Source organism: Cyrtonyx montezumae, unplaced genomic scaffold, assembly GCF_038088225.1.
Source record: "Cyrtonyx montezumae isolate F1298 unplaced genomic scaffold, pur_monq_1.0 scaffold_1, whole genome shotgun sequence".
Classification (NCBI taxonomy): Eukaryota; Metazoa; Chordata; class Aves; order Galliformes; family Odontophoridae; genus Cyrtonyx; species Cyrtonyx montezumae.
Window position 1 is genome coordinate 4,588,650 of NW_027071825.1, and position 16,460 is coordinate 4,605,109.

The following is a 16,460-nucleotide window of genomic DNA, read 5'->3' on the forward strand; positions in this document are numbered from 1 at the left end:
CAAATACAAAAAGGAAAAGAGCTAGTGGATAGCCTAGGCACAAGTGCAATGAATACAACCTGGCCATGAATAAAGTTAGGCTGAAAATCAGGAGAGCACTTCAAAATGTCAGAGCAGAGACATTGCAGAGCAGACTTTTGATACGAGCAATGGGACAAAAAAAGTCATTCGGGTTCAAAGCAGCCTCTCCAGGTTTCCTGAGGGAGACTGTAAGGTGTGGCTGAGCTTTGAACCGTGATGCAGCCATCCCTCCCAGTCCAGTGCTCCTGAGTCTCTCCTGTGGCAGCCAAAGGTGCAGATCCTGCTGTCAAAGAGGGAGAAGCACTATATTTGACATGTCAGCGTGCCACGTCATGACATGACAACATTCTCAGCCCTGGTGGCATCCTCATGAAATTCCCTGATACCACGTTCCTGTGGCACGGGGTCAGCTGGCACCTCCTTGGTGGACCCTCTGAACACAGTGCTGTGATGGGGTCTCTGTGCCCCCAGAGCAGGAGGCTGAGGCCAATCTAAGGGCACCAATATCATAATCCCTTTTGCCTGAGTGACCCTGGGCACAAAGCACCTCATCCCCATCCAGAGGGTCCCCAATACCCCAGGCCCTATCCCAACACCTCACCCCTAACAGAGGGTCCGCAATACCCCAGACCCCATCCCAGCGCCTCATCCACAACCACAGGGACCCCAGCCCCTCTGCCCCGCCCCCATCCCCATCCCTTCAGTCCCCACCAGGGGGTCTCCGACACCTCAGGCCCCAAGAGGACGGATCCCCAGTCCTTCGGCCCCCACCCGGGGTTCCCCAGCCCCCATCCCCACCCCCCTCATCCAGGTGCTTCCCCCGCCCCAGCCCCGGCGGCCGCGATGGGGGGAGAGAGGGGCCGGCCGCGCTCATCCAATCAGCGCCCTCAGCGCCTGGTCCGATCTCCCCACCGCTCTCTGATTGGTCGCTCCCCTCCCCTCTCCTCAGGGCGGAGGCCTGCGGCGACCAATGAGACACGGGCGCGCGGGGGGGGAGGCGGGGCCGGGCGGCGAGCGCGCGAGCGGCGGGTGCGGTGCAGCGGGGTCCGGCGGTGCGGTGCGGTGCGGTGCGGTGCGGTGCGGTGCGGTCGCCATGTCGGCGGTGTGGTCGCTGGGCGCGGGGCTGCTCCTGCTGCTGCTGTGGGTGCGGCACCGCGGCTTGGAGGCCGTGCTGGTGCACCACCGCTGGATCTTCGTCTGCTTCTTCCTGATGCCGCTCTCCATCCTCTTCGACGTGTACTACCAGCTGCGCGCATGGGCCGTGCGGAGGATGCACAGTGCCCCGAGGCTGCACGGGCAGCGCGTCCGCAACATCCAGGCGCAGGTGAGGCCCTGAGTCGTGAGCGAGGGGCTTCAGCTGGAGCAATCCCGGCCGGGAAGGGGAGGCTGTGGACGGGGAGGGCGGCTCTGCGTCCAGCTTTAAGCTGGGAGGGGAGCCTGGGCTGCTGGGAGCATCCTTGGCAGGGGTTGGGGCTGTTTGATTCAGAAGTTCAGGGATCTGCTGGGAGACTTCCTGACAGCACTGCTGAGCACGGGGTGGGGGCAGCCAGGCTCCGTTACTTCCCTCAGCATGCACAATCACCACGGTTGGAAAAGACCCCTGTGATCCTCGAGCCCACCATGGCCACGGTGTCACATCTCCACAGATCTGGAACACCTCTGAGGACGGTGACCCCACCACTCCATGTGCAGCTGTGCCACTGCATCACCACTCATTCTGAGACAAATTTTTTCCTGCTATCCATCCTGAGCCTCCCTCGGAGCAACTTGAGGCTGTCACCCCTCACCCTATCACACAGTGCTTAAAATGTGGCCACACCAGTGCTGGGCAGTGAGGGACGATCACCCCCCTAGTCCTGCTGACTGCAGCAATAGCTGAGCATTTTTTCACACTGATGGAAAACCATATAGCTGAATACATGTATATATTTTAAAACGTAGTTTTGTCTGTTTCCAGGTGCGGGAGTGGAAAGATGAAGGTGGTAAAAGATACATGTGCACCGGTCGGCCTGGCTGGCTGACTGTGTCACTTCGTGTTGGAAAGTATAAGAAGACCCATAAGAACATCATGATCAACTTGATGGATGTTCTGGAAGTAGACAGCGAGAGACAGGTAACACAGCGCTGTCACAATTCTGAATCATTCAGCTTTTGCTTTGCTGTATTTATAGCCAAAGTGGAGCTAGGCTCTGCAAAGAATAAAGGAATTTTGTAGCAGCAAACCCACCAAATTTTAGTTTTTCCAGTGTGGGCTTGGATCATTCTATCCAAAAAAAAAACTAGCGTGTGGAATCACTTAGCTCTGTGTGCTGAAGCCTAAAAGACCAGAATGATTTATGGTGCTGGGCACTGAGCAACAAGATGCTGAAGCAGAGGAGGAATCACTTAGCAGTTCCAGCTATTTTTAGTACTACTCCTGGGAAAGCAAGGCTCTGAATTCTGATAACAGATGGAAGTTTGATTCAGTTAGCCACGTTTTGTCATCATTCATTCCAAACACTTAATTTATGTCTGATGGGAGGACTGGGTTTTCTCTGTTTGTAGGTTGTTCGTGTGGAACCTTTGGTCACCATGGGGCAGTTGACTGCACACCTGAATCCTATGGGATGGACTATTCCTGTGGTGCCAGAGCTTGATGACCTTACTGTAGGTAAGAGTTGTGATGAGAACAAACTGACTCATTTCCCACATTTCATCCGCCCTCTGAGCAGTGACACGTTGCTTTATGTAAATCTTTCCTAAAGTACTCTGTTGAACTTTGTTCTAGTAAATCAACCCCATTCTGAAGTGTGTTTCACTGGAACTTCTTTGTGCTCTCTCAATGAGGTGGTCTGATCATGGGAACGGGCATTGAGTCTTCATCCCACATCTACGGACTTTTCCAGCATACCTGTGTGGCCTACGAACTGGTCCTTGCTGATGGAAGCCTTGTGAGATGTTCACCAGTAAGACAAAATGTTATTTTGCTATCATTTACTATGTCGTTGTCAGTTACCAGTGTGGATAGATGATTTCGTATGACGTGCTTTTTGCAGACTGAAAACTCAGACCTATTTTATGCAGTGCCTTGGTCTTGTGGTACTCTGGGTTTCCTGGTTGCAGCAGAGATAAAAATGATTCCTGCCAAGAAATACATCAAATTACACTATGAGCCTGTACGAGGACTGAGGAATATTTGTGAAAAGTTCTCTGAAGAATCTAAGAAAAAGGAGAATAGTTTTGTGGAAGGACTTGTGTATTCTTTGGAAGAAGCTGTCATCATGACAGGAGTCTTGACTGACGAAGCTGAACCAAGCAAGGTAACTAAAGAGAAGTTATTCCCAACGAAAGCAATCCCCCAGAGTTTAACTGAAGCTTTACTACCATGTGACAATATAACACCGGAACCGTAAGAATAGAACACTCTCTTAATATGGGGTGAAAAGTTAGATCTGTCTGTCAGACTGTTTTAAGTTGCAGCTCTTTGTTTCTACAACAGCCTGTACTCTTTAATTAGGGAGAAGTGACCCACTAATTTCCATTATTATAGCAAATCATTTAATCTACCGTGTTTGCATTTCAGTACCTAGGGAGGAAGTGTCTTTTTTCATATACAGACCAGTGCTGTTTCAAACTGCAGTTGTTCAGAGTGACTCCTCCTCCAGCACGCTCTTAAAGACAGCCAGTATTGGTAAGACAAATCAGAGATGTGCACAGGAGGGATATGCTGTTTGATTACCCCATTGCCCAACTTGGAAGTTTCTTCTCTGCCTTAATAAAGCTTTGGATTAACAAGGGATTGAGAGGATCTTAAGGAATCCAGTTCTGCCACGTTCCTGACTTTTTAACATGCTCATAACAGGAAAGCCTTACTTAAACAAAATCTCAATGGGAGGAAAGCTAAGTGGGAGCCACACATGTGGCAGGAAGAAGGACAAATGAAGGCTTCTAGGTTTCTTGAGACAGCCTCATTGGAGCTGTCACAGAGGGTATAACGTTGTTTCTTCGTTGTAGAGGAATTCTGGGGACATACTTAGTGTTGTCTAGTAAGTTATTACTGTTACCTGTGTTGGGATTTGCTAATGAATCTATACCTTGTAGATAAACAGAATTGGCAACTACTACAAGCCGTGGTTCTTCAAACATGTGGAGAAGTATTTGAAAGCCAACAAGACTGGAACTGAATACATCCCCTCAAGACACTATTACCACAGACATACACGTAGTATTTTCTGGGAACTCCAGGTAGGAACAGTTCCAAACCTGAAAGAACATTTGTGGGAAGGTACTCTGTTCTTTCCCAATGGACACACACTGTAGCTTCTTTCCCTTGGCAACACTTCTGCCTTTCGTGGCAGAGAGGATCAGTGAAGTTCATAGTCCTGTATGACAGTAAAATAAATTATTTTATATTTAAGGCATTGTATCATAACTTCCTAATTCTAACTGAATGCTTACCTGAATGTAAAACTTGAGTATGTGCTTAAGCGTTAAGTCTTTAAGCACACTGAGTGATTTCTAAAGATGGTGATAAAAACATGAAGGTGGAATTGTGGCTGAGAGTGTGCCCTTCCTAAACTCGCCGAGGCTCATAACACTCACTGTGAGGTAATGTCATTAAGATGAACTCTATAAACACATTTCTTCTGATGTACAATTTTGCAAAAACTTCATTTGACATTATGAAAGATTCCTGTTCCTACATTCTGAATTTCCTACTGCTGCATTCTAAATTTCAGCTGCTGGAGAAGGTAAGCAAACAGGAGTTTGCTGCGTAGCAAGTACTTCAAATTTTACAGCTTTAAAATTCTTTCAAGACCTGATCTCGTGCCTGTCAGTTCTTGCAAGAGTTTTGCAAGTTTCTCTTCTTATGAGCTCCTCGCAGCTATTTTAAGATAATAGCTTACTGCTCCCCAAACTTCATTTTCTGAAGGCATGTAGGGCTGATGAAATATTGTGAGTTACATGAGCCTGAAAATCCTTTGTCGTAACAAGGAGATGGTCAGAGAAGGGCTCGGTAGTGAGATTCAGTCAAGACCTCTCAGTTCATATTTGCATGGTAAGAGCTTAGCAAAAGTGTCAGCAGTTATATTTACTGAAATAAATTTCATATTTCATTTCATATTTCTCTGGAGATTGTCGAGTGTTGTCTTTTGGTTCAGTTACACATTACTAAGTGAAATTTTCTTCGTCTTTCCTCTTCAAAGGATATCATTCCTTTTGGCAATAACCCTGTTTTCCGCTACCTGTTTGGCTGGATGGTTCCTCCCAAAATCTCTTTGTTAAAGCTCACCCAAGGAGAAGCCATTCGAAAGCTGTATGAGCAGCACCACGTTGTGCAAGACATGTTGGTCCCAATGAAGAGCCTTGAAAAATCCATCCAAACCTTCCACGTTGACCTTAATGTAAGAATATGTCTTTTTATAATGCAGTGAGTCATGGAGAGCCTGTTGCAACAATCGTGGTCATTTGTTTTAAGGCATAATATTCAGCTTGTGTAAAGGGTCATTGTCGTGTCCTGGAAGAATTACTCTTTTCAATTTGAAACAAACATTCAGGCGTTGAAGTATTTAATGGGGAGGAGATGCAAATGGAGCACACTGCACGTGCTCTGACTGAGCGCCTCAATCCGTTTGTTACGGTGATTAGAAAGTGCATCTAAGAACTGCAGCAAGAGAATTAGAAAGGGAAAGCTGTGTCAGATTTGATCCCAACTTGGGAAGAAGCCCTCATAACTCTTTGCACCTTTATTAAGAGATTGCTTAAACGATTGTTCTGTTAAAAATAACTGAACAAGTGTTTTCTTATCTCTGCAGGTATACCCTCTTTGGTTATGTCCTTTCATACTGCCCAATAATCCCGGCATGGTCCACCCCAAAGGGGATGAAACAGAACTCTACGTGGATATTGGAGCTTATGGAGAGCCCAAAACAAAACAATTTGAAGCCAGGGCTTCCATGAGGCAAATGGAGAAGTTCGTGAGAAGCGTGCACGGGTGAGGCTCCCACTCCTTGGAACAGTGGCACTACCATATAACTTACATCTGTGTAGTTCCATCACACTCATTTTGCACTGCAAATTTTCATACTTCAACAGCTTAAAAACCATAATTATTAGTTTAATTATTAATTTTGATGTTAGTTTTACAATGCGATTGCGCTATCGTTATCTGATTGCAAAACCAGTCAAATACAATGGGCTCACTGGTTTGTATGGTGTGTCTGGGAGCTGGGTAGCTTCCAAGCAGGTCACCTGTGCATCCTTTCAGCTCCACGCTGCTCTGGAGGTGGAATCTTTGCTGCACACACCTGGTGCATGCAGTCAGAAGGACCTCAGCAGGTCGATGCTGGCGGGATGTAAAGCAGCTGCTGGCTGTTAGTGTAGCACAGTGACCGCTCTCAGCGAGCTGGGTAGCCCAGTCCTTGGAGAGGTAACCACTGACCTTGCACACTGAGGCTGACTTGTTTGGAGGCTGAACCAGATCAGGGGCAGAGCAAGTGCTGTTTTGGTCGCAGCAGGCCACAGGCCCTTCAGGAATCCCGCAGGCTGTTCAAATTTGGACAGCTTCCCTGCCTGCCCTTGGGGCTGCTGGCTCCCTGCCACTGGAGCATCACGAGCTCTGCCCTGTCCTTGGGCTGTGTGTCCTCCCAGCAGGAGGCCAGCCCTGACTGCTCCCTGCACAGCGGTGGGAGCCTCTACCACAGCTGGAGCTTTCACAGCCTCCTCTTTGCTGCTCTGATTCAGGTTACACAAGACCACAGTGGGCGTGAGATAGATGCCCACCATCTGTCACTAACTCCTGACAGCATCTTTTGCTGTAGACAGGCAGTTACAGTCTTGTTTCTTCCCAGCAAAAACCAGCCATGCAGTATTTTTATGCCGTCAGTATAATTTAGCTGCATTTCTATTTTGACCCATTTCTCAATCGAACAGTGATTACATCCCATGTGGCTGAGTAACAGTGGTGAGTGTGCTTCAAGGTATTATGGAGATTATAAGTCTTTTAGTTATGAAATGATCTGCCAGAGAACAAAGCAACCAGAAGTTAATGTTAAGCTCTTTAAATTAAATTGAAACGAAGCCTTTAATTCAAAACTTTTTGCCAACAAAGTTCTGTCTCTTCTGTACCCATGACTGGAAAAAATGAACAGCACAGAAATGCTTTATCTCAGAGTTTCATAACCACAGTGGGGCTTTTTATAACAGTTTGTGTTTTACTGCTGTGCTCTGAAGCTTGCTGCATTTCAGGGAGAACAGTGTGGAAGTAAGGAAGCTAAATGGTTGTGTACTAACACTGTTCATTGCAGGGCAGTTGGATCAGAGGGCCCTCAGAGGTCCCTTCCAACTCTTAAGGATTCCATGATCCTATGAAATAACAATTCCACTTATTTTTATGTATGGAATTCTGTTACACTGAGCTTCACTTACATTATAAATGTATATTCTTGACCTGATCCAATCCGGTTGGCTCACGCCTTTCCAGTTCTGTTCTCAACGTGGAGCCCAAAGAAATCTTAAAAAGTAGAAAAACACAGTGCTACATCTATCCAGGCTTTCCAAAGCAGTTAGGGAAATGTTTGTCAGGGGGCATTTATGTCACGTGTGGCTTGCAGTGCAAGGGGCCAGACTTGATCTGGGGCAACATGTGAAGTTCCACATGTTTTACCACACGACTGTATCAATGTCCCGTGATTTTCACCATCACATGTCATTTCCTCTTGGAATAGAAGTGATGGTAACCTTAATTCCATGAAATATAATGGGTTGGGTGTCCCAGAGTGATCCGTATGAGCATTTTGATGTTTTTTTTTCCTGTTGAATATTTGCTCTCCTGTCCATTTTCTTCTTAATTCTTCTTCATACCCCGTGGGACGATTAATACTGAATCTCTCTCTCCCTTTTAATTTCAGTTTCCAGATGCTGTATGCAGATTGCTACATGACCCGAGAGGAGTTCTGGGATATGTTTGATGGTTCGCTGTACCACAGTCTGAGGGAGCAAATGAATTGCAAGGATGCCTTTCCAGAAGTGTACGACAAAATCTGCAAAGCTGCCAGGCACTGAGCTTGAAAGGCCTAATTAAGCAATCAGGGAAAGATGAATTTACTATAGCTAGTCAGTATATCCTTTTTAAAGAAAAGCTTTATTGCTCTCCAAATAAGCTCATTCTTGTTGATATTTAAATGATACGAATTCATGCTTTATAAACTTATGTTTAGTATTTCCTAGTATGCTTTAAAAAGTTTTCCAAAACTCAAAGTGATTGTTTTTAAGAAATCTGAAGTGCTGATTATCTCGTGTGTCTTGGACCTGTCTTGGACATAGGTGAACTCACCTAGCTCCGAGCACAAGAAAAGGAACTGGAAAGGATGATGCTGAAGTGATGCCAGCTATAAACTAGGGCTGGATTTAAAATTACTTCTGAAAATGGTAAGGAGGTGACAGAAAGAGGTGCCAAAGCTGAATGAATTGTCACATTAGCCATTTGCCTCCAGTCGGGAAGCTGTAGTGCAGCTTAGCAGTGGTACCACGTCCTTCTGGCCATGCAGCACTGCGTGGTGCTGCGTGGTACTGTGCTGCTGGGGTTACGTTGTACTGCAGTCTCAGCACACAGCCACACTCCCAAACACCTGGTTCCACTTCAAAACTGAGCGCCGAGGTGTGAAGCAAATGCTTTTTACTTGTGCCTATCAGATTTGTACTGGCTTTGATTATAACACATACGTGGGTATAGGTTTCAGTTGCTTTATTGGTTAGCAGTATTTTGTTGGGTTTTGCCCCCAGATACCAATGCTCTGGCTTTGTATAGCTACTGGAAAAATTGCTGCTATTTCACATAGGCAATTATTTAATAGTTGGAATTTTGCTTGATGTGAGTCTGTCCATATGGACTTTTTGGATTTTGCCTTTTGTTTTTGATTTTTTTTTTTTTTGCTTAATTTTAGTGCCTTATGAATACTCAGTTGGAAGAGAACAAGGGTCACTGAGACCCTTCTGTCATGGCCAGCAGGAAAAGGAAGCGTGCCCTCACAAGTTTAGGCTTTATTTCCACAAGGTTTGTCAGAGCAAGTGGCTGTGGATAGGAAGAGCTCTTGTTTTGGGTGCTTGGAATGCTCAGGCTTTGGTTCTCACTCGAGAGGCATTTTTGCTTTTCAGTTTAGCTGGATTAGATTGATAGGCTTTGTAAAAAGGACTGTTTCAGTCACCTGGAGAGGAGATCAATAGTAAATATTGTTCAGTTCCCCCTTCTGATGCACACTGATGCACAGCACTGTCGCACGCTTCACGCAGTCAAGTGTAGAAGTGTGGGAATGTTTTGACTCTGTATCCAGAAGCATGGTTCCAGACCAAGCCCGTGTCTCGTCCAAGCAGCGTTGGAGATTGCTACTCTGAACCTTACTGAGCTTGAGGGGAAAGAGAGTCATTTCTTGAGGGCTGCTCACGGGGTAACACGGAGGGCTCGTTAAATGGTCTGCGGTGGGGAGCCGTGGGATTTTTTTTATGAGTGCTAAACCAATGATGTTATTTATTGATAGATGGATGCTTACTGTCCAGATGAAACCAATGATAAAGCAGTGACAAGAATAAGCTTGGCCTGTTTCTCAGTGATGCACGCTGGGCAAATGGTGTGCAAGTAAGGTACCCCTTCAAGCCCTGCGCAGGGAACTGGTGGCAGGAGCAGCCTGCCAAGGGGAGACACAGCCACTGCAGGGTGCACGCAGGGCTGCCCAGCCCACAGGCTGCCATGCAGAGGCAGGGCTGTGTCGGTGATCCATTCCAGGCCTCGGGGCACACGGGGAGGCAAGCGCTGATTCTCAGAGAGGAAACCTGTCTTCCCACCCCTGCAAGGGAAGCAGGACTTGAGCAGTTTCCTTGTTCCTGTGGCAAAGCTATGATTTGGCCCCGTGCTTGCAAGATGATCTGCGCAGAGCAAGGATTGGTTTAGTCCGTTTTTAAAGGGCAACGCTGAAAAAGCTAGAGGAATATGCAAATACTTTTACTTAAGCTGTGTTTCTCTCACATATTGATGATCTTTAGGTATGCACTGTATTTGTTTTTTCACTCGTCAGTTCGTTACTGAACTTGGTATGATGGGATGTGTGTACCAGTCACACACGCACAAGCAGAGTTGCTGTTGGTCTTACATTTTGGCTGTATGGGCTGTTTAAAATAAAAATATAGCCAGTGTACTGCTCAAAGTGTCAATTTTAACTTATTTTTAATGGCGCTGTTGAGTCTTTCTCGTGCTTATTGTACTGTTACAGGTGGTCAGCAATCAGTGAGAAAAGCTACTGCCTTCGTCAGAGGCCAGAGGCATTGCAATTAATTGCTGTTAAATGAGGAGCCTAATTCTGCAAACAGCTTTGAAGGAATGTCACTGAAGGCCATGAGTCTACTCTTACCTCTGCCCCACATTGTGCCTCATAGCCGACCTTAACCCTTCCATTATGCCCCATGAAGAACCTCATAATGCCAGTTATTCTGATTTTTCCTCTCCTTCGCTGTTTCCCTGTAACATTCTGGCCCATCAGAGCAAAACTGCACTTTGGATTTAGCTATTCATACCGTGGTGTAGCACCTCTCTCAGTTTTCCTCACTGTTAAAACTAGCCCCTGGTTTGAACGACCTGTCACGGAAGTGAGGATGAAGACACAGTGCCCTCTTCAGCCCGAAGAAGGACATCCCTCCCCATTCTTCGGTTTCTTTCAGCAGTGCCCTTTCAGGAACTCCATGAGCTTAGAGGGAGGTGACCCAGACCTAGAGATTCCTGTGCTTTGTCCTGAAATCCAGGCTGCCAAATGCCGAAACCAAGATGAAACTGCAACGTAGGTGCCAAAGTCCTGTGTTCCTTTAATCAAACTCATGGTTAGCCTCGCATTTCACAGTCCTCTCTGTTGTTCCCCCAGCAGGATTCCTATTGCCTGCACGCACCTGCATCGATGTTCAGGCATTTCCCTTCAGAGATTTTTTTCCTTTGCTTGCCTTTCTATTACAATAATCACTATTTCTTTAAATTACTGCAGTTTTACCTGTGTTCAATTATCTCTCCCACCAAAGGGTAATTGCAGATAAATTAGCATACTTAATCAGCCACAACTAAGATGTAATTACACCTAAATTTAATTATTCCAGTCTGCCTCAACACTGGTGTGAGCCTTTGTAAAGGTTAACGTGAAGTGAGCCAGCATAGTGCTGGTGCAGTTTTATGGCCATCCTTTGTTACAGCTGACAGAGCTTTCTGCTCATTTCACTTTCTTCATTGCCTCTAGGCCTTAATATCCTACAAAATTTGGAATGATGACACTGAATTCCCCCTAATGCCCTCTAGCTGCTTGTAAATATTTGAATTGTTAATTCGGGTGAGGCTGTGTGATGTAGCTTGTAATGAAGCAACATGCACATAACTGCTCCAGGACAGGTACACAAACAGTTGCCACACCTCTCCCAGCTGCTGTAGCACTGCTTTCTCAGAACCAGCTCTCCTTTCAGGTTGCTCTGGTGGACTTTGGGGCATTCACTGCTTGCTGAGATAACAGAGAGCTGCACATTCTTTAAGCAGTGCAATCTGTTGGGGAAGGCAATGCTTAACACTGAATGAGCGCTGTGTGCCAGCAAACCTTCCTGTGGTCAGTGTATGCTATCTGACATCCTCTTCTCAGCTGGGTCATTTTCATCAAGGTGAAAATAATGAATTGGCCAACAGACAAGTCAGATCGATGAGCGTCCGAAGAGTGCTACCACAGAACAACTCTTGTTTCCTATCTCTTGCACCTCAGTACACTGCAAGGATTCATATCTACACGATTTCATCTGCTGGCACGTCCGTGGTTTATTCGCCAATTCAGGCTTTCCAGCACCATCTTACATTTGGAAAACAGCAGTACTTTCTTCACAGGTATCTGGACAGCGTGGAGCAGAAATCAAATGACTCCATTTGTTTTTCACAACAGGCTTTAGCCGCTCGCTGTGAAAAGAGGATGTGATTCAGTGAGCTCTAATTATTGGCTGGATTAATCTCATTAGTCTTAACGAGCATGGAGGTGAACAGAGCTCTTAAAAGCCTGGCTATTCCCTTGAAAGTAAAGCTGGAGCTTGAAAAGTGATTTTGGAGCTGGTGCTATTTGATCATAGAGCAATTCGGTGCATTTGAACATCCTGCTCACTGTTCAGATTTTTTTTTCTCTTCCTACTGGAACTACAAAATTAACAAAGCCAGTGATATTGAAAGCTAGATTTCATTATGCCTTCTCCCTCATCACAGGATAGCTAACTCGTAGCTGCCCCACTGAACACTGCCACGTTGTATTGAGCTGGAACGGATTTCTAACAACTCTCTGGAGATCAAGACAGCTTTTGCAGAGCTGTCAGCCCATAGTACCACCACAGCAGTTTGCTAATCTTGGCCACGAGCAAAGGTGAAAGCGGAGGACTGTCCTGAGGTCTCTCATTAGCACAGTTCCCAACTACTTCACAGGGTTTTCCCCCTAGCGATTTCAAAGCCCTCTGCAATGAAACTGAGCCTTGTTATCTTCCTTCTCCAAATGGATAAACCATGGCACGGTCTGAGAACGTGATTTTTGTTAGATGCCATTGATCAAATCAGTGCCAGCACAGGGAATGAGCTGAGAGAGCCCGGCTACCCATCCACCATCAGGTTCTTCCCCAGGCTGCTTCCTCTAACTCAGACTGACTGTTTACACCTTCTCTGCATACCTATTGCATTTCACAGGCTAGAAGAACAACCACCTTAATACCTTTAAAGTGCCTGGGCAGCCAGCAGCATTTTAACCCTCCACAGTTACACAGAGGGAAGCACTAAGGGCTGCTCACTTCTTCACAAACTGCTAACTTACCCATGCACAGAGGGCCCCTGCAAGTGTTTCCTAGTCCCATTGCACTTGCAACTCTGCAATCATTCAACTATTTAGCATCTCACATCAGTCATAATGCATCAGTAACATACTCAGCCTCACTAGAGTTGCTCAAGACAAAAGGTTTTCCTGCAAGCCAGTGTGAAAGCACTTCTAGCCCCTGTTATATGCCACTTACAGCAGGTAGGCATCCCGCTTCAAGTTGCTCAGGTACTGCTGCGTGTCACTCTGGTACAGGGACTGGTATCTGACCTTCCAAGAGTGTTTTTCATGCCTGGTGACATCATAGCATCCCACACCCACGGGATTCTGGGAAGAGAAGGTCACACATTGCTTCCCATCGCCGCAGAGGCTGATGGCAGAGGGGCAAAATTGGGTAGCAGCATTAGGTTGCCAATTGCAAAAAACAATATGTGGAATATCTTAACCAAAGATGGTCTGCATTGCAAGGAGGGAGGAGAAGACATGCCAAGTGGTGCCAGCCCCATCAGTTCTCTCCATAAGCAGCTCCTCTGATCTCACAGTGCTGAGAAGAGGACCTTGATTAGCTGTGCTGGCTCAAATGTGCTCCCTAGTTGCCTACTGCTAGTTCAAGGCCTGCTTTATCACAACCTTGCCACTGGGATGTAATCTGCTCCTCATTCCTAGCCAAGATCACATTTAAGACCACAGCTTTCTCCTTGTGCTTTGAGCCCGTCGGCCTTTGTTCTGGTTCTCTGTGGGGAAGCTACAAAGCTGAATACAACTCTAGGAAGGGGTACTAAGGGAAGGGCTCATACCTGCAATGGCTCTTCAATGCACTGCTGATGCTGATAGAGAGAAAAAGAAAAAAAAAACTGGCTTTTAAGTAGCAGAATATGACTTTCTGGGAGGATACAAGGAGCTTTTAGCACCAGCAGGTAATCTAGATGCCCTCAGCCATCCCCTTGCCTACAGCTGAGGCAGAGCAAAACTTCTGGGAAGCAGTGTGTGAGCATGCCTCAAGAAGGGCAGAGGTGATGTGGCTGCTGCTGAGCTCCTGTCCCCCTGCTCAGCATCAGCCCAGCTCATGCTGCTCATCTCAGTGCCTGCTCTGCACCGGCTGTCCACAGCTGCAAGAAAAGGTTTGTCCTCTCGATGAGTGCTGGCAGTAGATCAGGGACAGTGACAGAGCAAGATCAGAGCCTGATGGCTCCTGTGTCCCTCTCTGGCTGCCCGGTGCTCATTCACTTCATTCCCTGTGAAGAGGCGTTCGTACTGTCAAACCTCTTGGCAGATGAGCAGAATGGGGGCTGGTTGAAGCCTGCTGATCTCTCAATGGGCTTTGGGTCATATGAGCCTGGCCCCGCCACATACTGTGCAGAAGGAAACATCTTACCCTTCTGTCTGCTCTCAGGAAGAGCAGCCCTACAGCACTGCACGGCTCCCAGCACCACCAGGTGGGTCCAGCAGCTTGTGCAGGATGGGAATGAACACCCCACTCTCACTGACCTCGTCTCTCGGGCACTGGCTGAGTGTGGCCCAGAAGATCCTCTCTGTGGGGCAGCCTGGGTTCCGTGGCAGCGTGCTGAAGCAGCCTTTCTTCTTGTTTTCCTTTGATGTCAGCTCATCCACGAACCCTTTGGCAGAGCCAGCACGCAGCTCAGTGCCTTCCCCCTGCTGGGGCATAGGAGCAGCATGCAGCTCAGCTGCTGGAGGTCACTCCAGCCACCCCAAACAGCCCTTGCTGTGAGAGCTGAGCCTTTCGCCGCTCTCCTGCTGCAAGGATTTGTCTTACCAGGCTGCTCAGATCCAAGAAAGCCAAGAAGCACATCTCAGATGATTTGCAGCACAAAGCAGCTGTCTGTCTTACACGTCTGTGGCTGTAATGCCACAGCTTTCAGAGAACCTCCATCCACATCATGCACCTCCCCATCGTGCTGCCAGCTGCCTGCAGGCTTCAGCCTGTTCCCCAACAACACCTGGCAGGAGATGCACCCGCCTGCCCATCACAGTCACTCCTTGGTGCTGCTCCACGGGGAGTAGGTGCCAGGTCCCAAGCCACTGCCCTGCAGGCACAGGGGGAAGGTGGGAGGGAGATGCTCAGGATAGAAACAGCCACCCCAAAAACACGATCCCAGGGCAAAGAGCAGGACATGCCTGGAAGCAGGCTGCCTGGAAGACACACTCCTCCGTCCTGCTGTCCATCAGCCCTCGTGTGCTGGCGAAGCACTTGTCCCTCTCCTCCAGGAGAGTGTAGGGGTTCCCCTGGGGGCCGTAGGTGCCAGGCCCAGGGAAGCAGTCCTGCAGGAGAAATAGGACAGCTTGGGCAGCCCCCAGTCAGCTCAGGTGACAGAGGAAATGCACACAGCGATGCCAGCAGCTCACAAGTCAGGCTGCAATGTACCCGCCAGCTTTCTCTGAACCTCTGCTCCCTCATGTCACAGATGCCCCTCAAGCTCGAGGGACGTGTCTCCTGCAGGGAATCCCTGATGTTGTATGTTCCCAGGCCCAACCTCTCTTGCTGCAGAAGGAAAAAGAAGGTGAGGATAGGCTGGCAGCACTGCCAATGCTGTTTGGCCCCCAGGACAAAGAGGGTGGATTAAATCTGGCTCTTATTTGGAGTTTGTGACTTGAACTGGAAATGAGGCAGCTGAATTGTCCGGGAGCCCACCTCTGCTCTGGCCCAGCCAGAGGCTAGTGCTGTCCCCTGCACCGCAGAGCCAGAGCACCAATCTATGTACACTACTGCTCTGCACCCTGGCTGTCTCTCATCCCAGATTAGGGCACTAACAAAGGGTTTTGCTGTTGGGTGCTGAGCAGCTCCCCAGAGCATGAACCCACATCCCACATAGTCACTCCAGGGCGCTCTCCAGCTGGGTGTCTCTCACTGGTGTGCAAAGTGGGCATGGCTAATTGGGAGCTACACCAGGAATTCCTGCTCTCCCCACTGTGAGCCCAGTCGGTGGCCTCACCTGGTTGCCCATGTCCCACATGGGTGGCCCTGGTCACCAGGGCTGCTTGACAGGGCTGCTTGACAACCATGGTATCCCTCACCACTGTCACCTGCAACACCCATACTAGAGTGCTGAAGCTACACTGGGGGCTCCAGCCTGGCTGCCCCAAGCACCACAGTCCCCACTGCAGGATCTCTCAAGCCGTCTGGGCCATGTGTGCCAGTAAAGCCAAGCAAGTGCAGTCTCACTGAGCGCAGCTCACACTTGGCTCCCAGCAGGGATGCAGTGTCCCTCTCCTGGCACCCACATTCCCATGTGACACACGACCTGGTTCTGCCCCAGCACTGCAAGGGAGCAAGGGATGGTGTCCCTCATGGCATCCCCAAGGGGTTACATTGAACACACAGAGATTTGCCAGGTATTAAAGTTTATCTCACCAGCAAGGGACATGGCCCAAATCAGTGCCTGACCAGCTCCAGCATCACGAGTTATGACCCAGAAAGCAGTTAGAGCAGCTTAGAAGAAGAAGCAGTTTTTAAAGCTTCACCTCGGGGCTGTTCTGCTGTCTGACACACATTCAGAGCTGCAGACACACAGAGCTGGCAGCTGTTTGACAGCTGCTCTGAGATGGTGGCAGCCAGTGCCACCTCCTCCTCCTGGAGGAGCAATCCCA

General features: G+C 48.1%; 2 protein-coding genes across 2 annotated transcripts; one reads left to right on the forward strand and one right to left on the reverse strand.

Moving 5' to 3' along the window:
- Positions 1-1,083: 1,083 nt before the first annotated feature.
- DHCR24 (24-dehydrocholesterol reductase) lies at positions 1,084-8,546 on the forward strand. The gene is made up of 9 exons (XM_065746091.1): positions 1,084-1,345; positions 1,979-2,134; positions 2,566-2,671; positions 2,848-2,966; positions 3,057-3,320; positions 4,102-4,245; positions 5,208-5,405; positions 5,817-5,995; positions 7,911-8,546. The coding sequence occupies exons 1-9, from the start codon at positions 1,115-1,117 to the stop codon at positions 8,062-8,064; spliced, it is 1,551 nt and encodes a 516-aa protein (XP_065602163.1). The 5' UTR covers positions 1,084-1,114; the 3' UTR covers positions 8,065-8,546.
- Positions 8,547-11,805: 3,259 nt separating this feature from the next.
- Positions 11,806-15,826, reverse strand: CIMAP2 (ciliary microtubule associated protein 2). The gene is given in 11 exon segments (XM_065745807.1): positions 11,806-11,965; positions 13,051-13,181; positions 13,652-13,681; positions 14,082-14,107; positions 14,110-14,206; positions 14,343-14,510; positions 14,759-14,899; positions 14,991-15,134; positions 15,238-15,358; positions 15,440-15,540; positions 15,806-15,826. Coding segments are annotated over 11 exon segments (1,083 nt in total). The 3' UTR covers positions 11,806-11,862.
- Between the last annotated feature and the right edge of the window lie 634 nt (positions 15,827-16,460).